The sequence below is a fragment of the Camelus bactrianus genome, chromosome 4 (genome assembly GCF_048773025.1).
Source record: "Camelus bactrianus isolate YW-2024 breed Bactrian camel chromosome 4, ASM4877302v1, whole genome shotgun sequence".
Classification (NCBI taxonomy): Eukaryota; Metazoa; Chordata; class Mammalia; order Artiodactyla; family Camelidae; genus Camelus; species Camelus bactrianus.
Window position 1 is genome coordinate 74,780,078 of NC_133542.1, and position 25,301 is coordinate 74,805,378.

Consider the following 25,301-nt stretch of genomic DNA (forward strand, 5'->3'; position numbering starts at 1 on the left):
ATCATTTAATGCAACCCTGTACAAACCACATGCAATTACTATCTTAATCTACACACTTTCTTTCTGTGGGTTTTTCCTCCTCAACAAAGTTGAGAATACAAAGCGTTCCTTACAGTTGCTGCCAAACAGGCCACTGAGGTGTAACCATCTCCCATTAACTAATGGATTTGAACTTGATCCACCAGTTTGCAACCTGTACTTCAAAAGGCGGATCGTTGCAGTAGATGTGATAGCTGACTTCTTCCAAAGGGGGTTCAGGATTGGCTGTAACAAACTGGGCAGCACCCTCAATTTCTTTCCTCACTTTAACATCAATTTCCTTTAATTCTTCAACTCTGGCAAGATTGCTGTTCACCATCCTATCCTTGAGAAGCATAATAGGATTCCTCTTCTTCCTTTCTGAATTTTTTTTTTCACTTCTCCAACAGATTAATTTTTTCTTTAAAGGAAGGGATTTTGAAGAGAAAAAACATGGGCAGAGAGGTAAACAATTAGAAAATAAATACAAATGTAAGCTGTTTTGCTAATTGTATTATAATCACCACAAATTAATTTGGGAGCTGCTGGAGCCCAGGAAACACGGGGTGAGGAGTGTCTGGACCCCGTGACTTCATCCTCTCACTGGTGGCTGGGTGGGTGGTGAGCGCAGGGAGGACAGGGGAGCTGGGGCCTCCGAGACCTGAAGGAGCACACGGAGAGCCACGATGTTAGGAAACCCTCTCCGTGCTCACCATCTGCAGGGTGGCCTGTCACTTGGTTTCCCAAGATCCAAATGGTCCCAGGTAACGCTTATGATTTGCACTTTAAATCCACCTGGGTTAACAGACAAGCATTATTTCAAGAGTGGGAAATTCTACAGCCCAGTGTTTGCTAGACGCTCACTGCCTCCCGTGTTCATGCTCGGGTCCTTGGGGCCAGGGCAATTCCGGTCAGGAGCCCCGTCTGGGATGAGGGATGCAGTAAGGGTGGTTCAAGTTCAAGTGTCACCATGTTATGCTGTCACTGCCTTTCAAGGAGGGACAGCAGGTGTGTCAAGGAGATCTTTGCCAAGAAGACTGAGTGTGCAGCCAAGTTCAACATCAGTGGTCAGTGCCCAGCTCCCGAGGGCTGCTTTGAGCTCAGACCAGGGAGAGGTGGGGCCTTTGTCCACAGCCAGAGCTACAGGGCCTCCTGACTCTGACTCACAGGGAGCACTTTATCTCAAGGGGCTGGCGAGGCCCTCCCCAGACGTGGAGGTGTCTGAGTGCCGGACAGGAGCCTTCCGTGTGTGGTTCCTTCCAGCCTCACGCCAGAGCCAGGGCAGCGTGAATCTCCTCCAGGACTGTTCTGGGAGGGGGGGGGTCTGTTCTGGCTCAGAAAGAGTGGGGCTGCCTCCAGCTCAATCTAGAACACTGAAGCTCACTCCTTACTGAGCTCCTGGGCCTCTTTGCTGGGTGATGGAGAGACACAGGGTCTGTCCTGATGGAGGGACCAGAGCATCATCTGATGAAGAACACGGAGCATCTTCTTTTTCTATGGAATTCTCCATGACCATGTGCAACATCTTGAGTTTTTCAGTGAATTATAAAAATACAAAAGTGGAGACAAAGTGGCCTCAGAACCTCTCGTCCACTTGTGGACAATTGCCTTAAAACTTGAACAGAAGGATGCAGGAGAAACTTCTTGTGGATGTTTCCCTGCAAATTCTCTTTGTTTCTTGCACCTGGGACTTGCTCGGGGTCATCCTGACCCTCCTCCTCTCTCCAGAATCCCGTCACTTCCCAGGGGCCTATGTCCTCTGCCTCTTTCCACCCCAGCACCACACCCTCTTTTCGTGCCGGCAGTGCCTCCTGCCCTCACGCCTCCCTCCTCTGAGCTCAGAGTCCACCTCCAGCGCCTCCCCTCTGTCCGCCATGGCCGCATGCGCACCTGGCCCCCCACCTTCAGCAGGTGCTTTGTATTGCACCGCTTTGCCCTCCTCCGCCCCCTCTCGTGCTGCCTCCAGCAAAACACCGCCTGTGCCAGCTTCTGCCCCAGGGTGGCCGCGGATGCGGGGTCCAGTTACTTGCAGGGAACACTCAGCAGCACCTCTGGCGCAGAGACTTCACCTGCACGTAGGCTCTGCTCGTCTCTCCCAGGGGTGGGGCAGAGCAAAGCTGTCCTGCTCCACCCCGACTGCGAAAACCACCGGCTCTTCTGCACAGAGAACACTGTCGCCCCGAAGTGCCAGCTCCTGGATCCAACACCGATGTTCCTGAGGTCACCCCGAGTGAGAAGGGTGCTGAGGACCCCTGTCCAGTCCCTGGGCTCCTGGAGAACAGGTGTTCAGCGCCCTGTTGGCCCGTCCTTTTGGCCGAGTTTTCCTCCGGTAGCGCGCTAAGTCCACTGACATGGGCCAGAAACTGGGAGGCGGGAGCTGGAAAGGGGGCCTGGAGGGTGGTGGCCCGGGCAAGGCTAGGCTTAATGTTACTGGCTTGGTTGAAGGCTTAATACTAAGTAAAGCTTTGGTTGAATGGTGGTGTTTAATAACAGGGCCACTAAAACTCTAACGTATTTAACCAAATGCAAGCTCGAAGAAGAGGTTGCATCAGGTCAGGCAGAGGCGTCCCCAGTCCTCTTCTGAGGGATTTCACGTGAGCTTCTGTAGACATACTTCTGATCAGCACATCAGCCACGCTGGGCGAGACCTGGACAGCCCGGACCGGGGGGCTTCCCCCTGTGAGCATGCACACCCTCCTGGCGCTGCCCTGGAGGGAGAGGAGGGGGCTGGGCAGAGGCGGGTGGGCAGGGAACCTGGAGGGCAAGCGGCTGGGCCCTGCAGACCACCCTGGGAAGCGGGGCTGCACCAAGCGCTGTGGATCCTGGCATGTCAGTCGATCCGAGCTCTCAGGGGCCCCAGGGACTGAGCCCGCCCCAACTGCCAGGACCTGAAGGTGGACGGAGAGGTCGCAGAGAAATTCGCCAGAGCCTGTGAGCTCAGCACCAGCTTCAACCCGACCCAGCTGGAAGGAGATGGATGACCCAGGCCCTCCCCTGTGTGCCCCGGTCGCAAAGACACAGTCCTGGGCTGTCTTCCTCCTATGGTGACCCAATTCTCCCCAGGCCTCTCCGGAGTGGTGGGGGCACAGAGCCACCGAGGTGGGTCCCCGGTCCCCACACCCCTGCCAAGCCCCCCTGGGCCTGGGCTCCACATCCTGACTCTCCCCTCACAGGCCCTCCCGCCCTCCCTCCAGAGCAGAGCCATGGCCAGGTGCGCCCCTGCTGTTCTTACCCTCCCGAGGTACGGGCATGGGGTGGGAGTCTCGGTGGGGCCTCAGCTCCCCCAGTCAGGTCCTGTCCCCCACCCCCAGCACTCACCACGGGGATGGCTGGAAGCTGGGGAGGAGGCAAGGGTCCTTCTCCCAAGGAGGAGCCATCCTACACCCCCAGCCAGGGAGGGGCTGGCGAGGGTGCAGCAGGTTCCCCTGGAGTCACAGGGGAGCCCCGTGTCCATTTCAGGGCCTGGGAGCCTTGGCCCCTCTGGGGACAGACATGTCACCCCCACCTCCACCATCAGTGGAATCAGGAGGGACTGGGTCCAAGGTCACTCCTGCTGGGACCTGGGATCTCCTGCTCTGGGCTGTTCCTCCTCCAGCAGTAAAGACATAAACCAGCGAGCACTCCTGCCTGAGTCTTTCCTGGCCTGTGCACATGGATGGAGCCACGGGGCAGCTTCAGAGGGCGACGGCAGGGGCCGGGACCCAGGGTGTCTGCGTCATGGGCCTCGTGACACCTGGGCATCAGCACACGTCATCCGGGTCTTTTAAACTTTCGGGAACCAGGTAGCAGTGCTGCAGAGGCACCTGCCAGTTAATGTCGCGAGTCCAGCCAACACCGAAACTCCACAAAAACAGGAAATGAAAAATTACTCTCACTTAATGTAATAAATACCTAATAAATAAATAAAAACTTAAATAAGTTACTTGCAGATCAAATTCTGCCTCTTTTACAAACGCAGCCCCCTAACCCTGAAGGCCATGTTTCAGGAACACAAGGGTAATTGCTGGGAGGAAGACGGTTGATACCAAACTTCATCTGCCAAAAATTCATTCATCTTTTCCACGCTAAAATGAAAGGGAGACATTCCCCCTGGATAGAGGAACTGGACAAAGAGGCCAGAGGTTAAAGGAAACTTGTTCTGCACACACTTCTGAGCAGCACAGATGGAAAAGGGATATCTAGCAACAGAAATAGGGATTTTCAGTATTTCTGCATTTTGTTATTTAGGGCCAACCACTCTTTTTTAGGGGGACAGGTAATAGGTTTATTTATTTACTTATTTGAGGCACTGGGGATTGAACCCAGGACCTCATGCATGCTAGGCAAGCACTCTACCACTGAGCTGTACCCTCCCTGCTGAAACAGGGATTTTTAAATAATAAGAACAATTTACATATAACATAATATATGCTCATATTTATATATGTATAATTATATATGTTAAAGATTTTAAAATATAGATGAAATGGATCCATTAAAAATATATCATATATCAATACAGGCTAAAAAAGAGAACTTGGAAAGAACAGTAACTCTAGCAGATGATGAGGAGTTCCCGATCTTCTCAGTCAATGGGTGGGAACCACCAAACCAGCATCAGGCGCATCCTGGCTCACACAGTGTGTCCCAGGCACACAGACGGATGGGGATTCCGGGTTGTCCTCCGACAAAGCTCCTCGAGGACGATGCAGGAGGAGGAGCAGAACCATCACCTTTTGGAATAAAGACACAAATACCCAAATAATTTATTAACAAGTTGAATCCAACAAAGTATTCAATATATTGTGACTGAAACCAGAAGGATCAAAGAAGTGTCCCCATTAGAAAATATATAATTAAGGTTAATGGAGAAACGCCCATCTAAGCACCTTTAATTGATGGAAATATATACACATATTTCAAAAACATCCTGTCCCACTCATGAGGCAAATCCTTTACACACCAGGAGGGTCATTCCTCACAAACTGGCTTTGCTGCCTTAATGAATAACCTGAAAAATCTCAGTGACTTAAAACATCAAAGACTTGTTTCTTGTTTATGTGAAAGCTCTTTTGCAGGTTGGCAGCGGTGTCTGCACCTCGTGATCACTCAAGGATCCAGGTGATCGAGTAGCCACCACTCACGAGGTTGCTGGTCACCATCCAGAGGGGAAATGTGGACATCCAGAGGGCCACACAATCCATCCAGTGCTCTATCCCAGAAGGCACACACACCACCTCCCTTCTCAACCTGTCGGCCAGAAGTTGTCACTCAACAGGAAGGGAGCCAGAAAGTACAATCCTGCCTAGGAACAGCAGGGGATATCCTTAAAGTGATAATTAAAAAAAAAAAAATTTTTAACCAGCTAACACCATACTTAACGATAAGAGACTAAACACTTTCCATGAAGACTGAGATGAAGGCAAGATTGTCCTCTCCCATCATACTGAAGGTCTTAGCGCAGTAAGACAACAAACAGAGACAAAAGGCATAAGCGTTGGAAAGGAAACCTCTAGCATGACTCACGAAGCAAAAAAGAGAGGAGACACAAATGAGTCATATCAGGAATGAAAGAGGGGCTATCACTGCAGACCCTGCAGACATCAAAAAGATAATAAGGGAATTCTGTGGGCAACTCGGTATAATAAACTTGATGACATGGATAAAATGGCCCAATTATTTTAAAGAATACAAACTAGCAGGACTCATCCAACGTGAGCTAGATAATTTGAATAGCCCTAAAACTATTAAGAAAACTGAATCCCTAATTTTAGGACTCCTCCAACGCCATGTCCAGGCCTAGGTTATTTCATAGGAGAATTACACCAAATGTGTAAAGAATTAGCATGAGTTCTACAAACTCTCTTGCAGAAAATAGATTAGGAAACACTTCCTAATTCATTTTGTGAAACTAATATTACCAAAATATTATTGGTAATTTGGTATGCCAAATATTGGTATATTGGTAAAGTGGATACCAAAACCACACAGATTTTTTTTTAAGGAAACTCCAGACTAATGTTTCTCATCAATATAGACTCAACAATCCTTAATACAATACTAGCAAATAGATTTTAGCAATATATAAAAAGAATTATACACCATACCCAAGTAGGATTTATGCCAGGGATGCAAGAAAAAGGATTCAACAAAATTCAACACTCATTCATGATTTAAAAAAAAAAAAAAAAAAAAAAAACCTCAGAAAAACAAGAATAGAGGGAGCTTTTTCAACTTGGTAAGTTCATCTACAAAAAACTTATATTAACATTGCACTTAGTGGGGGGTGATTAACACTTTCATCAGCGACGAACAATGAATGATCAAGAATGTGGGAAGAATGTTCCTCTCACCCTTCTCGCTCATCCTTGTGTGGCAAGTTCTAGCCAGAGCAATAAGGCAAGAAAAGGTAATGAAAGGCATACAGATCTGAAAGGAAGAAATAAAAGCACCTCTATTTGCTGATGACATGACTGTCTATGGAGAAAACCTCACAGAATCTAAAACAAAAAAACAAACAAACAAACAAAAAATATGAAAACAAAACCCAAAACCTCCTAGAACTAATGACTGAGTTCACCAAGGTGGCCAGATACAGGAAAAACATACAAAAATCAGTGGCATCTTTACACACTAGCAATGAACATGTGGACCCCAAAATTAAAAATACAATACCATTTATAACCACTCCAAAAAAAGTGGAATACTTAGGTGTAAATCTCATGAAACTTGTATAGGATCTGAAGACTGAAAACCACACAATGCTTGCCAATAAAAGAAATCAAGGAAGATCTAAATAAATGGAGAGTTCATGGACTAGAAGACTAAACAAAGCAAGGATGTCAGTTCTCCTCAAAGTGACATGCAGGTTTAACGCCATTCCTATCCAAATCCCAGCAAGGTTTTTTGTAGACATAGATAAGATTATTCTAAGATTTATATGAGAGGGCAAAGGATCTTGGCTACAGAAGAGCAAAAATTAAAAAGAATAAGATGGGAGGAGTCAGTCTATCACATTGCAAATCTTATTATACAGCTACAGTAATGAAGACGCTGTGGAATTTGCTGAGGCATGAACCACCGATCAGTAGAACAGAGCAGAGGACCCAGAAAGGGATGTGCACGAATGCGCCCAGCTGACGTGCAGTCGTCCAGACCGGGCATCCTAAAAAGCATGCTAAAGCCTCCCTAGTTTGTACACAAGATGAGGCTCATTCACTCCTGGCATCTTCCCAAGCTCAGCCTCCCTCCGTGCCCGGGTGAGGCTCCCCGCAAACAGCAGCCATGACCAGAGAACACCCCTCCCACTCCAGAATGCCTGTCCCCTTGACTCTTGCTACCACAGACAGCCCTGCAGCAGCACCTTTCATGGCTCACTATCTTAAAAAAAAAAAAATTGAGGTCTCTTTTGTGCTTTGAATGCTGTAACTTCTGAACACCCTGAGCAAGGCGCTGGGCCTCACTTGCAAGTCACCAGTAATGCCCAAATGGACGGGCCTCCAGAGTTTCCACAACCTCGTCACTCTCCCAGTCACTCCTGTCAAAGAGAAAGAGATGGGTGACTTCGTAAAGCAACCGGACACCCGCAGGACACTGTGATGCTGTTGAACCTAAAGGGGAAACAGGAATGCTGCTGTGCAGACACACCCCTCGCACCTCTCCAGGGTTTTCTCACTTTGAGTCTGGAAGAATTTAACTCTTGCCCCTCCAGAAGGAGCCGCTGCGCCCCCGCACACCTCCAAACCCACAGAAACATCAGTGGGAGGTTTCACCCGAGGGGCTCAACCATCCTGCCTTAACCTGCCTGCGTTGTAACCCAGGAACCTGCACATGTGGGAGGGCTCAGAGCCCTCCAGCTTTACAGGTGAGCCTTGTTAGCGCGTGATGTGGGCGGTCTCGGTCTCCAGTCGCAGGGACAAGCCAGCCCGCGTTAACTAGGGCTTTCTGAGTCAGCCTCTGACACGTTAGCCTCTTGACCGTCCTGGGTCTGCCGAGGCCAGGCAAGCACGGGGACCGCCAGCTGTGAGAGATGCAGGTGGAGTCCGGCTCAGAATCACACAGCAGTGCCGGGGCCCCGGCCATCCTGCTCACCACCCCGGCCCTCTCCCAGGGCCCACCTCCAAGACACAGTGGCTGGACCCCTCCCAGGACTGGGGAAGGCCCAGAAGTGGGGAGGGGGCCATCATTTGAGGTCATCTAAGGTCCCAGAACACACCCTGGCTGCCGGCAGGGACACTCCCTTGGCAAGGGGCTCTAATGACCTCTCTGCAGCCTGGCTGCCAGGTTTGGTCTCCCTCTGTCCGTGGGTGGTGGTCGATCCCAGAAAGTGAAGGCCAAGGGTGCCTCACTGCTGGACACAAGTGGATGTGATGATGGAAAAGCCAGCAAGCCTGCCTGGCAGACAAGGCTGACAGTCCCAGGGGCTCCCAGGGCAAGAGAGGCGGTGACACCAGGAAAGGGCTCCCTCAGGGTGGACGCCATGCAGGCCCAGAGCTCACAGGACACACTGGTGTCACTGGCTTGTGTGATCTGGGAGCCAGATGAGGGAGGGGAGGGAAGGGAGGAGGAGGAAGGCGGGGGGCTGGGGGCGCAAGGGCATAGTCGCACCTGGGTGAAAGCCCCGTTCCTCCCACTTTCCGGATCCAGCTGCCTCCGTCTGGAGCTCCTCTGTGTCCTTCAGAGAGGCTGCTCTGTAAGCCTGGTGTTTGCTGTTTCCGCAGAGTTCTTTAAATTTTCAGCTTGTGGATGTTTTTCAATTGTTCTTTGAAAAGGATTTAAATCTTGGATACTTCCTTCCATTAAAGAGGTCAGCAGAGCACATCCGAGGCTGAGCTGCACCCCACGGGCCAGCACACGCAGAGTGCAGCCTCTGAGCCTCTGAATTCAGGAAGGGGCTGTGGGGGGGGGGGCAGGCGAGAGATGCTGGCTGTAATTGGGGACAAGTGGGAGCCAGTGAGCTGACCACATCCCAGGACCTCCATGCCAACCTCGGCCCCAGGACAGCGGGAGGGGAAGACAAGGAGGGTGTCGTGGCCTTTCTGGCTCTGTAGGATGGATAGACAGACAACCCTGGGTGGAGGGCGGGCCAGGAAGGGCAGCTGAGCCCCGAGGAATGAGCAGACCCGCCTCCCAGGGCTCCCAGGACAGAGCTATGTGGTCAAACTGCCCTGACAGCCTCAGCCCAGGCCAAGCATCCTTCACTCCTCTGTACGCAAGGCGGGTAACATAGAGGCCTTCAAACCCACGGAGATGATTCCAGAATTTTCCAAGAGTCTGGCTAGGACATCTGGGTTGGCCCAGGTAGCAAGTCAGTGCTGGAGGATGGGGACAGAGAAGGGGCACCAGCTGCCTGGCCTCTCCTCCCTCTGGGGCCCTGCAGTCAAGGTCCTGGAGAGTGGGCCCCTGCTGCTGCTAATCCTCAGCCTGGGCCTGGCCAGAGCCCAGGAGACTCTGGAAGATGTGCCAGTGCAACCAGGCTTTGACGCCCAGAAGGTAACCATGCGGCTCAGGTCCCAGACTCAGCCTTGGGATGGGGATGTGGGACAAGTGTCACACGGAGGAGGCACTTCGGGGCAGGCGGGCAGGAAGCGGGCAGGACACTAAGGGAGAGGGATGGACGAGGGGCGTCTGTCCGCCCAGCTAGAGGCAGGGTCTCTGCATTCCTGCACCACCAGGGAAAGTAGATGCAGCGCTCTGCTGCTGGGGATGGGCCCGGAGGCCTGGCCGAGCACTGGCAGCGTCACTGCTGGGACGACAGGAGGGTGTCCTGAGGGTGATGAGGGGTTCAGAGTCGAGGGGCTCCTTCCCCTGCTTGACCTTGCCTGCCCATCAACCATCACTGTGCTGGGCGGGGGGCAGCGAGGGCAGTCCCAGGGCGTCCTTCATCCTCCCTGGACTCAGCCGGGGCACATGGACCCCACAGTGGACAGCGTTTGGACCAGATATGGGAGGAGCTGAAGGAAGTGGGGGAGAGGCTGCAAGGAAGTGGACTACGTGTCCCCAGCCCAGAGCCCGCGGGCACTCGCCAGTACCCCCAGGGCCTGTGATCGTCCCTGGCAGTGCTCGGCACCAATGCTGGGGGCCGAGAGCAAAGACCCTCCGGGGGGGGGGTGCTCCAGGTGCCACTCGGCCAAGGACCCTCACCCGCCCTTGCGCCCGCACCCCTGCAGGTGGAGGGGCGCTGGCTGACCGTCCAGCTAGCCGCCAGCCATGCACCCCTGGCCGCCCCAGATGACCCCCTGAGGCTCGCGCTCCACTCCATTTGGAGCCGGGGCGAGGACGTGGAGCTTGTCTTGTTCTGGACGTAAGCTTGTTCCCCGCAGCCCCTCGGGGTCCTCCCAAGGGACAGCACGGCAGTCAGACCCGGGGCGGACCCACGGCGGCGCTGGGGCTCGAGCCCCTGCCTAGGCAGTCTCAGGCTCAGCTTCAGGGCCTCCGAAGCCTCAAAGTGGGGGTGGGTGGGACAGACAGCTCCGTTCCCCCCAACTGCTCATGCCCGCCCCAGAGGCTAGGGGACCCTGGCAGGGCTGTGCTCCCAGCACTGGCTGGTGGTCAGGAGGGTCTGCAGGGGGCCACACGCTGACCTTGTGAACTCGAGGACGCACCCATGGCGTGGACAGCAGTTACGGCCACAGACAACCCCTACCTGGAGACCTGAAGCCGCCCGCCAAAGCCAGCCTGGGTCCAACCGCCCTGGGAGGCTTGCCTCCATCCCAGAAACAAGGAGGCTGCCAGTTCCTCACTCCTGCCCTCTGGCCTCTTCAGCCCCATCCCGGCACCTCATGGGTGGGCCCCCTCCATGCCCCGAGGAATGAGCAGACCCGCCTCCCAGGGCTCCCAGAGCTGAGAATCTGACCCTCCAAAGCCCAGGGGGCCAAGAGCCTTGGGAGATGGAGGGACCTCAGCTGGGGGTGTCCCCAACGCACCCCCTGCAGCAGACCTGAGCCCGCACCAGGCCAGGGGCCAAGAGACAGGGAGGGTTAGGAGGGTGACCACCAGTAATCCCCTTTCTCTTTTCCCAGAGGAGAAGGCGTGTGCCAAGGACTAAATGTCACCGTCCATCCAACGGGGCTCCTCGGCCAGTACCAAAGTGCCTGTGAGCAGCCCAGCCCCCTGGGAAAGATGGGGGGGCGGGGGGCCCTTGTGCCCTAGACTGGTCATGGGTGTGTGGGTGACATCTTCTTGGTGGTGACACGCTCTCCACGGGGTGGGATGGAGCCGGGACCAGAGGGGAGGATGGCTGGTCACCGGCCTCGGTCCCCGCAGTCAAGGGAGGCGGCACCATTCTCCTGCACTTCGTCAGCACTGACTATAGCCACCTCATCCTCTACGTCCGCTTCCAGGACGACGGCGAGGTCACCAGCCTGTGGGCACTGCTGGGTAGGTGCTGGGTCCCCGGTGCTGGCTCCCCGGTGCTAGCCAGGCAGCACCTGGGCCCAGCAGTGGGGGATGTGGGGACAACATCTTCCACACCCGCTGTCCTGAGGAGGGCAGAACCCATGCAGCCATGAATGTGGATGTCACTGAGCCACATGGGGCTTAGAAAGTGGAAGTGCCACGGTGAGAAGGCGGGGCCCCGAGGACAGAGTGGAGGGTGGGCTGTGCAGGGTAAGCAGCCGTTGTCCTGAAGACTGGCTGGGGCTCCCCTGGGGTCCTCACCTGAGGGAACATGCCTGACGTTCCCTTTCAAGGAGGGCTGTGTCTGCGGTGATGAGAGCGGACGCAGCAGGCGAGGGGACAGGGCGCAGCCACTGTAGCTACGGCTGAAGAGCCGCGGGTCCCAGGCCCGGCAGGGAGCTGGGAGGGGGGGCCTCATCCAAGAAAAGCCCTGGGTTCCTGGCCCCTCACCGCAGCCGCTTGGATTTCAGCCAGAAGAATGCTGGAGGATCCCCAGTGGCTGGGACAGTATCTTGCGTACGTCTCCAAGTTCCATCTGCAGGAAGGCCCGGTCTTCAACCTCGATGGTGAGCACCACCGTCCAGCCATTTCCCCTGTACCCAGGAGAGGGGGCTGGGGAGGAGGTGGGAAGCCCCCACTAGCAATAACCACCCAAGACCAGAGTAACTAGAAACACGGCCAGCCTGTACTGGGCACCCAGTACAGACAGGCCAGTGACAGGCACTTCACCTGCCAGATCTCATGAAGCCCCTATAACGAGGTGGTGTGGGCACAACTGTCATCTCCATCCTGTGGATGTGGACACCCAGAGAGATTCAGAAACACAGCTGAGGTCACACAGCCGGGAGGAGGTGCTGTGAGGCACCGGCCTCTCCCTGTACCCCTTCCCTGTGTATCATTCAGTCAATCAACAAACACAAAGGCCAGGCCCTGTTCTGGGAGTTTGGATGCACGTAGAACAAGAAAGACATTCTTCAGCCCTTGTGTGGGTTACCCAGGGACACTGCAGTTGGTCACTAATTCATTAGAGACAAGGCTGTAGGGAAAAGAGGCCCCTAGAGCTGGGGAGTGCAGCCAGGGAGGCTGCCTGGAGGAGGAAGCATGTGAGGCATGTGGCAGGAGCAGAGGTCGGGGGAGGGAGAGCCAAGGAGCGGGTAGGGCTGTGGGGTCTTGCAGGTCATTGTGGGTGGGAGGAGGCAGGTGCGGGCTGCTGTTGGCGGTGCTTGACAGATCCCAGAGCTGGGGGTGGTTGTGTGCGGTGTGTTTGATTAGTCAGTTGTCTTGAGCTGAATGAACGAAGGCCTTAGAATCTGACCTTGGTCTCTCCCCTCCACAGACCAGTGTCCCCCACCTGAAGCCTCGGTTGGAGCCACCCCCTGAGTTTTCCTGCCCCGCTGGCACGCCTCCCTCCCTCCCCCGCACCCTGGCTCACCCAGGATTCTTCCAAACCCCTCCGCCCCCTGGAGGCCCCTCCAGCCTAGAGCCCGGCCCCTCCATCGCTGTGGGTTACCAGGTCCCACCAACCAAAAACCAAGGGCCGCAGTCTCCCAGCCTGGCCCGCGGGCTTGAGGACATGCTGGGTGTTGGAAGGGGGCAGATGGCCTCTCAAGCTCCCACCATGGTGAGCACAGTGTTGCAGGCTGGCAGATGGAGCCACCTGCCAGGTCCTTCAGGGACAGGGACCTTGCGAGGGCCGGGCTGGCACTGACCTGCCTACACCTGGGAACTGCTCTGGGCTCCGTGAGCCAACATAGCACATCCCTGCCCAGGTCAGAGGGGCACTGAATGACCACAGTGCCAGCCCATGCTCCCCAGACGAGCCAGGTAAACAAACACAGGCCCATATACCTGCGCAGTTGGTGAGCTGACACAGGTCTCCACCCTCTCCTCCGAGTCAAGGGCCCTGCCTGGTGGTGCCTGAATTGGGAGGTGCCTACTTCAGCCAGTGAACCAGGGGCCACCCACAGCAGGGCCGGCTCTTAGAAAACTGGGTCAGGGCCTCAGTACTCACCCCCTGGAAATGCCAGAGGCAGGTATGACCAGATCCAGCCCCAGAAACGCCTTCGGCAAGAACAAGGCCTCCCGAGGGGGGGGGGCATCTTCCACCACAGCCACTGCGTGAGGCCAGCACGAAGGCAGGGACCCCATCGGCCACCTGTGCGGACTCCACCTGCGGCCCACGGGCAAGTTGGGGGTGAACAGGTGCTCAAAGCACGGAGGCCTCCCTACAAACCAGCAGCCCCCAAAGAAAAATATAAGGGACACGTTAAAATCACATTTTAAAAAATACATCCTTGCTCTGGGACACTGAAAAAAAATGACTTAAATAAATAGATGTGTGGCATTCCTGCAAAGTCTTCAATATCACACATAGTTAACGATCTGAAGTTAACCTTTATCTATTTCAAGCAGCTTAATCAACATTCCAATGGGACAGTTTCCCCAAATTGCAAACCTGAATCTCAAATCCACAAGAAGGAATCAAAGTTTTAAAACATTTTAGAGAAAAGAAGAATGCAAACGGATCTAGCATTCCACCACAACTAAAAATCATCCATTAATCTTATTGAGTCACTTCTCTTGCTGCTTTCAAGACTGTTTCTTTGCTTATGATTTCTGATAGTTTGATTTTGGTTTATCTAGTTGTGGATCTCTTTGAATTCATCCTATCTGGAATTTGTTGAGCTCCTTGAATTGTTGAGTCTTTCTTCTGTCTGCTCAAATCTACTGCTGAACTCCTCCAGTAAATTTTTTATTTCAGACATTGCACTTTTCAACTCCAGAATTTTTATTTGATTCTTTTTTTTTAATGATTTCTACATCTTTATTGATACTGTCTTTGGTAAGACATTGTCCTCATACTTTGGTTTCCTTTAGTTCTTTGAAGATATTTAAAATGACTTATTTAAAGCTTTAGTAAGTTCAGCACCTGGGCTTCTTCAGGCTCAGGTGTTGGACTTACTAAATAGTTTCTATTCATGGCTTTCTTTCTTGTGTAGAGACCACACTGTCTTGTTTCTTTGCATATTTGGTAGTTTTTGATCGAAAATAAATAATTTAAATAATATAATATGGCAAGTCTGTAAATCAGATTCTCTCCAACAGAGCAGAGATTTCAGTGGCCATAAATGACAAATAATACAGATTTTATAAAATTAGTTTGGAAAAGTCATTAAACAAACAAATGTAACAACAAAAAGCAAAAATAAACCCTGGGGAGGGAGAGAGAATCTGACTCCAGGCCCTTATAGAGCTAGAGAAAGGCAATCAGTCCAGGGCAAGTTAAAATGCCACAAACCTCACTTTTCTTACTGAGAGCTGTTTTTCTTGAGTAAACGCTCCCCGGAGTAGTGTAAGCCCCTGGTTAATTTCCAGCTTTCAGAAAGAGTTGATTATAACAATTTTGGCCAGTTTTCTCATTAGTTTACGGAGGAGAAAAACTTTGGAAGTGATTACTGCATCGTATTAGTGACATACCTCAAGAGATACTTTATGCCCATGATATTGGCATCACCAAACATCAGAAAGCAAGAAGACTTTGCTTATCAGCAAACAAATCAATAAATAACATAAGTAGGTTTTGCATAAACCCATGAAGACAGTGTTTCATGAATCACAGTTCATGATTAATCTAACTCTGAGCACCTGAGGTCCATTTGGAAAACACATGTATGGAAAAGGAATCCACAGAAGATTAAGTACATATGAATGGTAGACACATTAATATGATAAAATACAATAATAATTACAGAAATGTAAATTGAATTTGGATATTTTCACTAATAGTTTTGCTGAGAATAAAAGATTTTATGACAGTTTATCCACTGTAGATAAGATAGTAACGTGGTAAATTATTAAAAGGAAATTTAGCAGCTTACATCAAAATTGTAAAAGTCTGCCGTCTTTGACCTAATGACTCTGAATGTTTCAGGAATTTAACCTGCAGATAAACTCACATGACAGTGTAAGAATATATATGTCCAAGGTTAGTCACTGGAACATTACTGGCAAGAACCCCAAACTGTAAACAATCTAAAGCCAAGAAGGGATTAGCTAAGAAGTATGGCATATAACCATAAAGCAGAATATTGCGTATCTGCCACTGAAAATGGGACCCTCTCCTGAGAGCTGAGGCCACGATCAAGAGAAGCTGTTCACGGCATTTTCAAGCTGTCTCCAAAGGGATTCTCTGTTTCACTGAATAAATCAGGAAGGTTCAAGCAAGTTGACTGGGTCAGTATTAACTCCAATTTATGGAAACCTCCCAGGATGCTCTAATTTGCCGCTTGGGAAAAAAGAAAAAAAAAAAAAAACTCATCACTCCAAATTGAGTTCATGTGTGCATGCATGCGTGTGTGTGTGTGTGCGCGCGCGCACGCGCGTGTGTGTGTGCGTGTGTGTGTGTGTTTGTAAGCACACAGTTTTGTTCTTATCGGGGATTAAACCAGTCTGAGAGCTGAAGTTCCTCTCCTTGATTATCCCTGGGTGTGAAGGGAAAACCAAGTTATAACAAGTGATCTATTCATTCCACAAATATTTACCAGCCCCTCGGGGTGTGGTGGGGGCTCTTGGTGCTGTTTCCACAGCTGTGAACCAGCTCCCACCCCCCCAGGCACCTGCGGCAGAGAAGCAGCCCAAATAATCCCCGTGGTGGTGCTAACGGGGGTGACCAGACCCTAAGGAGCCGATGGCTGAACGTGGCACCTTCAGCCCAAATGTGGGACCAGGGGAAGCCGCTTGGAGAGAAGACATTTCACCTGGGTCTGGAAGGGAACGGGTGGTCAGGAAAGAGGTGTGGTTGAGAGGATTAGGAAAAACAAAACTAAAGCAGGTTAGAGAATGTGTATCCAGACAGATGCAGCCCCTCCGCGATCCCCTTCTGGGCGGCAGCCCCACCCCGCTGGCTCCAGGTCCGCTGCCCCATGGAGCTCCTGGTGCAAGATCGCAGTCCCGCGTCCTGACTCTCCCTTGCTCAACACCAGACTCCTTGCACTTGCACGCACACGGTACACACAGGCTAATCCACACGGAGACGTGCACGTGTAAAGACTATTTCTGAACTGACAGGCGAAGAAGTTGACAGCGGTTGCCTCTAGGGACGCCAGTCTGCGCTTTTCTGTTCCTTCTGGTTCTGCCACCACCGGAATCTCTCGACTCCTGCCAGCTTTGCTTTCCAGGTTGTAGAATCTTCACACAGCAAAGATTCTCACCCTCAGAGATGGATCTTCTGGGGGATGGTTTGCCAGACACACACAGGACTCTTATTTAAGAAGCAACAAATAATGTTTTCAATGAAGCATGTCCCAGGTGTTGCATGGGGAATTGGAGCTGAAAATTATGCGTTATCAGAACTTCAAGGCTACCTGAGCATCCCGTATTTTTATTTGCTAAATTTGTCAACCCTCATGGTAAGTGGTTTATTCTTTAGATCAGTGGGAAAAAAGATCATTTACGTTTTGAATTTGAACAAAGACCTATTGCAATTGGAATCACAAAAATTCAAGGATTCAGATCCATTTATTTACTTTCTTTTAAACCAAATGATTACCAAGCACCTACTCTATGCCGGGTCTAATTTGACAGCTCCGGGGTACATGACAAAACCCATACCACGGATTAGTGTGCACCCCTTCTGCCGAGGAAAGCCCGTCATTACTACCCCCAAAATAGTAATTTACGCTGAGCCCTTTCCTTAAGGTAAAACAACCCCACAGGAAGACAACCAGAGCAGTGGGGTTCATTTTTTTCTGCCTTGATCTTGCATTATTAATGCATTTTTCTTATTTCTCCTCCTTTTAAAATAAACTTTACTTTTAGAGCCATTGTACAGAAGAATTGTGAAGGTGGTCCCTGGACCCACTGGCACCCAGCTCCCCCATCATCAATGGCTTGCGTTTCTAGGGGGCATTTGTTACCATTCGTGAAGCAATGGTGACACTCTTAATGACTCAGCTCCTCGCTTCAGTCAGATTTCCTCCACTCATCCCCAACGTCCTTTTCTGTTCCAGGACCCTGTCCGGGACCCACGTGACGCACGTCTGCTTAGGCTCCTCCCAGCTGTGAGTCTCTCTGCATCATGACCTATTCCAGCGGGTGTGACCTTGAGCACCTGGCTCTGAGTTTGCAGAGCCAGGGAAAGCTGCTCTGTCTCCTGCTCTCCACGCTGCTCTGTCTCCTGCTCTCCCCCCCACGGGAAAGCTGCTCTGTCTCCTGCTCTCCACGCTGTAATCTCTGTGCAGAAATACCACGCAGCCCATGAGCTCCACCTTCTGGAGGAGAGTATCTACTTGGAATCCTTATGCAGGGCAGTTTTGTCTCTTCTTTCCCATTCATTTCCTTGTTTCTTCAGTCATTTATTTACACCAGCGCGGACTCATGTCCACATGAGTGGACATCTGTTTTATACTTTGTGCCATCATCCAATACCACTTTATTTTCTTGCTCAGATTCTTCCATCTTTATCCACTGGGGACTCTTCCAGTCGGCTTCTGTGTTCCTTTGACGTGCTGCAGGCTCATCCTATGCACTTCCATCTCAGTCTTAGAATCAGACATTTCTCCAAGGAGCCTTGGTTTGGGGTTTTGCTTTGTTTTGTAGAATCATATTAGAAACCAAGGTCTGGGCTAGGTGTGCTTGCTGCTACTGGGGGCGTCATTCTTTCGAGGCTGTCTCAGCTGGAAAAGCAAGGAAAGAAACGTGTGTATTCATTCGTACCAACCTGTACAAAGGTATCTATAGATACTTCCATGTGTGACTCTGTGCTCCGGGAAGTTAAACAGGAGCTCATACTGGTGTCTCCAGTTCCAACCCATAGACACATGGGTCCACCTACCCTCCCCTGCTCACCTATAAACCTTCACCCCACCAGTGACAAGCAGGTTCCCACGCCCTGTTGTCCACTTACTTAATCGTTCCAGTCGAGGGTTCAGAGTCGCTACCTTGTACTCCCAGCGGGAAATGGCTTTATCAACTAGAGACGGTCTCATGTGCAGCTCCGTTGCTTTTACTCTTACAGACTCCACTCGCTTCCAAAGTGACCTCAGTCAGTGCCTTCCTCCGCCCTCAGGGAATTTATTCCCGGCGTGTTTGATACAGTTCAATTATTTTGTCACTTATAGCATTCCTTCCCCGAATTCCCCCAACCTCCTAAATGATTGTTTCATTTATCTCTGTTAAGACTCACTCTTTGTGCTATAAAGTTCGATGGGTTTTGAAAAAGGCTTGGTGCCACATGCCCACCATTGCAGGGGCACGTGAAGCAGTTCCGCTGCCCCCAAACCCTCAGTGCTCACTGACCCCCCCCCCCACTCCCAACCTCCTGGCAACCACTGAGCCCCTTACTGTCTCCACAGTTTTGCCTTTTCCAAAATGTCTTGTAGTTGGGATCATACAGTAGGTAATCTTTGCAGATTTGCTTCTGGCTTCTCTCACTTACCAACATGCTTTTAAGTTTCTTCTATATCTTTTCATGACTTGATAGCTTATTTCTTTTTATTACTGAAGAACATTCCTTTATCTGGATGTACCCAGTTTATCCATTTATCTAATGTAGGACATCTTGGTTGCTTCCAGATTTTAGCAATTATGAATAAAGCTACCATAAAATCTTGTGCAGGTTGTTTGTGGACAGTTTTCAAGACACTTGGATTAATACTCAGGAGCCCCATTGCTAGATCATTGCTGGATCACTGTACTGAGCTTTGTAAGAAGCCATCGCACTGTCTTTCCAAGTGGCTGTGCCATTTTGCATTCCCACCAGTTCCTGTGGCTCCACATCCTTACCAGCGTTTGCTGATGTCAGTGTTCCGAATTCTGGCTGTGCGAACAGGTGTGTAGTGGTATCTTCTTGCTGTTTTAACTTGCAATTATCTGATGACAAATGATGTTGAGCATCTTCTTATGTGCCTACTTGCTATCTATATGTCTTCTTTGGTGAGATGTCTGTTCTGATTTTGCCCATTATTCAATTAAGGTTTTTGTTTCCTTATTGTTGAGTTTTAAGAGCTCTTTGCATATTTGGGGTGCAGGACTTTATCAGATCCATGTATTGCAAAGGTTTAATTTTTAAAGACGTTACGTCTCATGCTACAACTTCTTTTCAAACAGCACGTGGGGAGATCACACTGCTTACGAAGGAGACCGCGGGGCGCAGGCACAGAGGAGGGAAGAACTGGGGTTTTTCTCTAGGAGAGAAACTGAACAGGCCACAGACGTGTCCCCAGCTCGCACACAGCCATAGCGGTCACTGGTCAGACACAGATGGAACTCTGGGACAGTTCACAGTTTGTGTGAAGTAGCAACCGGCTGCTATGGCCACGCTTTTTTTCTCCGTCACGACCTTGCTTATGTAAAGTGTGTTATCCCTGACACGTGCTGTTTGGTCTGCCTTCTCCACCTGGGATGGGACGAGCCCTCCAAGAGGACAGGCAGGATCCCTCAGCATCTGGAACAGAGTCCAGTGCCCAGACGGTGCTTGAACAATACTTGTTGAATGTTCTAAAATAAAAGAATTACAGTAAGTAGACTTCGCTTTGTCTCATAGAGAGGAGAGGTAATATCTGATTAAACTGTTAATATCTTTGGACAGAACTCGGAGGTTAGATCTTCTCTGTCGACCGCTGCAGGCCGTGATGCATCAGAATGCTGTATTTACCTGAAATAACGCTCAAGCAACATGAGTGACGGAAGACACAGAATCAATAGCAGCTGTGTTCTTTCCGAATGCATTGTCTCCTAGAGGAGGAGAGAGAAGCTGGTTCTAAATAGTGAAGAGCCACGCGTCTCCTACCTCCCAACAACGGCTCACTTACAGACATGGGCACCAAGCCCGTGTCTGCTCCCAGGGTGCTCGGCCCCGGGGAGAAAGCCAGTGGGGGCTGGCGACGCCTCCGTTCTGCTAGAATCTCCTGGGGTGCCGGCCACTCCTGTGGGGACTGAGTGCACAATCTCGGACCCTCCTCCTCTTCCTTATCGACGACCACCTTGACCTCGTAAAAGACGTGCGACAGCCTGTCCGGTCCACAGCGGTGAGGTCATGAGGAGGATGCAGTCTGTCCCCAAAGTCAACGTTTTACTCTTTTCTCCTCACAGAGATGGTGAGAGTCCCAAGACTATGGCAGTCTAAGGGCACGTGAGGCTTCTGGAGGGCACACGCTCGTGTACAGAGGTTAAAATCTGAATTAAAGGCGTCAGGTTGTAACGTGGAACCTTTGGCTCCAGCCAACGCCCGAGCTTATGGGGCAAGTTCTACGTGGGCACGTCTGTAGGGCTGTGCACTGGAGCAGAATGGGGTCTCCGATACGTCGTTTCTGGCACTCACTTAATGCGCACTCTGCTTTAGATCTGCACTGACCATTTCAGCAGCCACGTGTGGCCGTGAGCCACAAGCTGAAAGCTCATGTAACGTGGCTGCTGTGACCTGAGATGTGCTGAGTGCACAGCACGTGCTGGGCTTCAAGACAAACGTAGTTAGAAGGGAAAGAATGTAGGCATCTTGTCAATAGCTTGAAACTGACTGCATGGATTTACAGAGCTAGGTACAAACGTGTGGTGGAAATCAGGCCACGTGTTTCCTTTACCTCCCATGACGTGGCTGCTAGAAAATGGAGCCCTACAAGGGCTGCTCACATTACACTCCCCCTGGATGCCCGCACACCAGCTGGGCTTCCACTGGACAGTTTTCATGCCTCACAATGTGACACTGCCCCACTAAATCCAAAGACTTTAGCAAGGCCACGTGGGTGGGGTACCACAGGCTCTCTCCAGCAGTGAGTCTCAGTGAGGGCATCCCCAAGGCAGGTGCCACTCCCACCGCGGTCATCCAAACCCCCCACCTCCCTCCCGAGGGGCCCTTCACCTCAGCTGGAGTGATGTGAGAGACAGTCAAGACAGCCCACCGGGACGGATGTTTTCCAAAATCACGGGCCAGACCCTGTGGCTGGCTCGAGCTGTGGTGGAGCCTTCCGTGGCTGCTGATGTCAGCAGACCCTTTGATGATGCGAGCTTCAGAAAGTCACGCTCATAATGTCGCTTCTCCAAACAGGGGTTTCTCCTGGCTGCCTGCCGACAGTGGCGCTTTGTCTTGTTTGAGAAAGGAAAGGGTATTTTAAACTCCTCTGTGACCCGCCTCGCCTCCTGGAGCCTGACATTTCCTCACAGGGAGGAGCCCTGAGCGTTAAGTGTTAACGCTGATGGCAGAGGAGCGCGGCCCTCTCTCCCCTCGTCTCTCCCCTAGGCAGTGGATTCACCCAGGAGAGCAAACCCCATTTTTCCTTTTCAGAGCGTTTTTTAAGTGCTTGTCTTTCTGATTCATAGAAACAGCATGTTTTCCCGTTATTAGATCTGCCAGCTACATTAAACCACAATGAGAGGATGGTGTGTGATCCCACCTCCCCTTCTGATCACATTGTGATCGTGTATTTTGTGCCTCCCCTTTGAAAATAAATTTGTTTTTATTATTGAGAAAGTAGCACATGTACATGAACTGCCACAATCCACTGCCTCGAAATAATGAAGCTTTCTTCCTCGGGGACAAAGACTGAGACCTTCCAACGGGAGTCTTGGGGGGAGAAGTGAGTGAAGAGCATTTCTGTGAAGAAGCGTCTCCCAGCCCCGAAATTCCTCCAGGAATTTCACTCATGGACCAAACACACCAGCTCTGTCCTCAGTCCCCTGTCCTCACCGTGACCGAGGACAGGGAACCCAGTTATGAACAAAGAAGAGGCTGATGCTCAGGCCTTGGTGAGCAGTGTGACCAAAGAGAACAGGATGTGACAGGGACTGAGGGTCCTGCAACTGGGTGATCTGGGACAGAGGTTTCCATCAGAGTGGGCTTGGCTTGTCCAAGGACATGTGGATGGCCAGTGGTCAGGTCAGGAAGCTGGCAGGGACGGGGCCTGAGAGACCACTGGTATTCTGTTTCTCTAGGGTCTGCGTCCCCCTCGGAGTGTAGCTCTCTTGAGACCAAGTGTTTCACTATAATCCTGGGGTCTGAACACAGTAGACACTCAGTAAAAAATTCAATTAATACATAGACTGGGTCTTTGGTTTAAAGTAGGATTTAGTGTCCAATGTCCAAGTCAGTCTGGCTTAGCCCCTACCCTGCACCCTGACCACCAGCCCACCTTGTCCTGGATGGAGACCACCCACTGCTGTTCTGAGCCCCCCACCAGCACGTGTGGCTGCCCCTGCACTTCAATGCTTTCAAATCGAAGCACCTGGGTTGGACGGGGCTGGAAGGGGCAGGTTTGGCCCCTCCAAGGGCACCCCCGTGAGGCCAGCGGAGCCCTAGCATCTCCTGCCTCGGTGCCAGCCGGGCCTCCAGCCAAGACGCCTAACTGTCCCACTTCCCTTTGAGGCTTCTGACCCAGCCAGACCCACATCCGGGCAGATTTCTGAGGGAGCGGTCCCTGGGGCAGGACCCTGGGAGCGGTGGGGGCGGCTGAGGCGGCTTTTGGCTGTATTCCCAGCACACAGCGTCTCGTGCAGAGGGCAGGGCAGGGCTGGCAGCCAAAAACCACAGCACAGGAAGGGGTATAAAGGGGGTGGGCCGCAAGTCAGGGGCCCACCAGAGGGCATGGCACTGCTCCTGCTGGGCCTGGGGCTGAGCCTCGTCTCCGCCCAGGACCTCAACCCCCGAGCCATCGTGCGGAGGAACTATGACATATCCAAGGTGGGTCTAGTGGGGCCAGACGTCCCCAGGGGACCGGGCTGAGGGGCACCTGTCCTCCCGCAACCTGGGGTCTTTGACCTGTGGCAGGACGCGTTCCTGGGGCTGTCCGCCTCTCCCCCACCAGCTGTGACAGCAGCCTGGGCAGGGAAAGGGGTCCCTGGGAGGGCAGAGGGGCCCCTGGCTGGTAGCCAGCTCCCAGGGCCTGACCCCAGGAGGGAAGCGCCAAGAAGTCCAGGATGCCCCAGGGTCTCCTGCACCACCAAAGCCTCTGTCTGCAGGTGTCAGGGACCTGGTATTCTATTTCCATGGCCTCGACTGACATGAAAAGGATAGGAGAAAACGGGGATCTGTGGGTCTTCGTACAGAGCATTGAAAGCCTGGAAAACGGGGGTCTGAGATTCAGTTTCCACTTCATGTGAGTATCACCCACTTTCTCCGGAGTTGGGGAAGACAGATGCCCCACCCCACAATGCAGACACTCTCCCCTGCCCCTGCCATGTGGGTCAGTCTGCGGTGGAGGGGCACTGGGGGCGCACAGCAGAGTGCTGAGGCTGGGGCGGGGGTTAAGGGGACATGGGGGTCGGGGTGGAGGGATGGAGGGGCTGATCACACTGCTTCGGGGGCGGACTCCACTCGGGGCATCACCCCGCTGCTTTTCAGGGTGCACGGGGAGTGCGTGGAGGTGGCCGTGGTCTGTGATAAAACGGACAAGAATGGGGAGTACACCATTACATGTAAGTGGTGTGGGTTCTGCCTCGTCTGATGGCTCCACTCCGCGGGGCCTTGGCCATTTTCTGGTGAGCTCTGATGTAAGGGATTTTATGGGACCCCTTGACAGCCGACTCCGGACTCAGATAAGGGGACTGGCACAGGGGCTGCACAGGAGCCCTGGGGAGGCGGGTGTGTGAGAGGCTACTGGGGCCAGCAGGGGTCTCCACCTGAGCATGCATCACCCTCGACTTGCAAGGGTCTCCTGGCCCCGCGTCATGCGCTTGGCCACCGGGGGATGCGCGTGCCAGCGGGGTCAGGGCCACGCTGAGCCAAGTGTCCACACAGACTTGGGGGAGAACAGGCTGCTGGTCTCGGAGACCGACTACCGGCTGTACATCACCTTCCATCTCCGGAACGTCAGAAACGGGACAGAGACGCAAGTGCTGGCACTCTACGGTACCGCCTCCCGTCTGCCCAGGACACTGGAGGGGCCCCGGGGCCCCTCCTCTGAAGACGAGCCCCCTCCTGGTGGGGTCTCGCCACGCCCCAAGATGCCCGCAGTCCAGTCATGTCATGGGGCAAGGGCGATGGGGTCCAGGCTGCCAGGGGCCCCCTCGGCCCCACTTGGCACCAGCCACCTCTCCCTGCTACCCAAGACCCTCCCCACCCTGTCCCAATGGCCAGTGAGGGACACCCGGCCCCTTTTGTTCTGCCTTCAGGACGGATCCCAGAGCTAAAACCCAGCTTCCTGGAAAGATTTGAAAAAATCTGCAAAACATATGGACTTGGCCCAGAAAATATTGTCACCATGAGCAGCAAAGGTAAGCCTTCCATGCAGGCAGCCTGACCAAGGGCAGAGCTCTAGGGGATGGGGGACATCTCGCTCAGCCCGGCCCTGTGGGAGCCCATGTGTCTGGTGGGGGGGACCCCAGTGAGGCCCCATCTGAGAGCCCATGTGTCTTCTCAGATCACTGCTACAGCTACAAGCGGTAGAGGAGACACCGGGGCCTCCAGGTGCGTGAACTCTGCTGGAGGGAGGGGGAGGCCTGGGCAGCTGGGGAAGCCGGATGTGGATGGTGTGGGGCCCCTTCTTTAAGCCCACCCCTCACCCTGCCCGCGGGGGTCTCCTGCCGAAGTAATGGGGGGCCTCCTGGGGTGCTGGGGTCCGAGCAACATGCTCTGTGTCTGTATCTGGGGCGGCTGGACTGCTGGAACACAAACGGGGGCTCAAAGTGACAGGAATGTGTTCTCTTGCAGTTCTGGGGTCGAGGAGTCTGCAATCCAGGTGTGGGCAGGGCTGAGCTCCTCCGGAGGCTCCAGGGGAGTGTCCTTCCTGCCTCTTCCAGCTCCTTGGGCTTGTGGCCACATCACCCCAGTCTCAGCTCCATGGTCCCCTGTGTCCTCTTTTGTGTCTTATGAGGACCCTGTCATTGGATGTAGGACCCACCTGGTAGTCCAGCACGACCCGATCTCAGACCCTTACCTTAATCACATCTGCAAAGAACCTTCCTCCAACACAGTTCCC

General features: G+C 52.6%; 2 protein-coding genes across 3 annotated transcripts; both read left to right on the forward strand.

The window, feature by feature from the left end:
• Positions 1 to 8,607: 8,607 nt before the first annotated feature.
• On the forward strand, positions 8,608 to 14,020 carry LOC123617111 (lipocalin 1-like). Of its 2 annotated transcripts, XM_045517300.2 has the most exons (6): positions 8,608 to 9,489; positions 10,167 to 10,300; positions 11,019 to 11,092; positions 11,263 to 11,376; positions 11,865 to 11,960; positions 12,731 to 14,020. In XM_045517300.2, exons 1-6 carry the CDS (start codon positions 9,247 to 9,249, stop codon positions 12,772 to 12,774), a joined length of 705 nt encoding a protein of 234 aa, XP_045373256.1. In that variant the 5' UTR covers positions 8,608 to 9,246; the 3' UTR covers positions 12,775 to 14,020. The 2 variants fall into 2 exon arrangements, with proteins under 2 accessions (XP_045373256.1, XP_045373257.1); XM_045517301.2 differs by lacking the exon at positions 11,263 to 11,376.
• Positions 14,021 to 22,969: 8,949 nt separating this feature from the next.
• LCN9 (lipocalin 9) lies at positions 22,970 to 24,769 on the forward strand. Its single transcript, XM_010955961.1, has 6 exons — positions 22,970 to 23,065; positions 23,344 to 23,480; positions 23,726 to 23,799; positions 24,122 to 24,232; positions 24,496 to 24,597; positions 24,744 to 24,769. Exons 1-6 carry the CDS (start codon positions 22,970 to 22,972, stop codon positions 24,767 to 24,769), a joined length of 546 nt encoding a protein of 181 aa, XP_010954263.1.
• Positions 24,770 to 25,301: the final 532 nt, after the last annotated feature.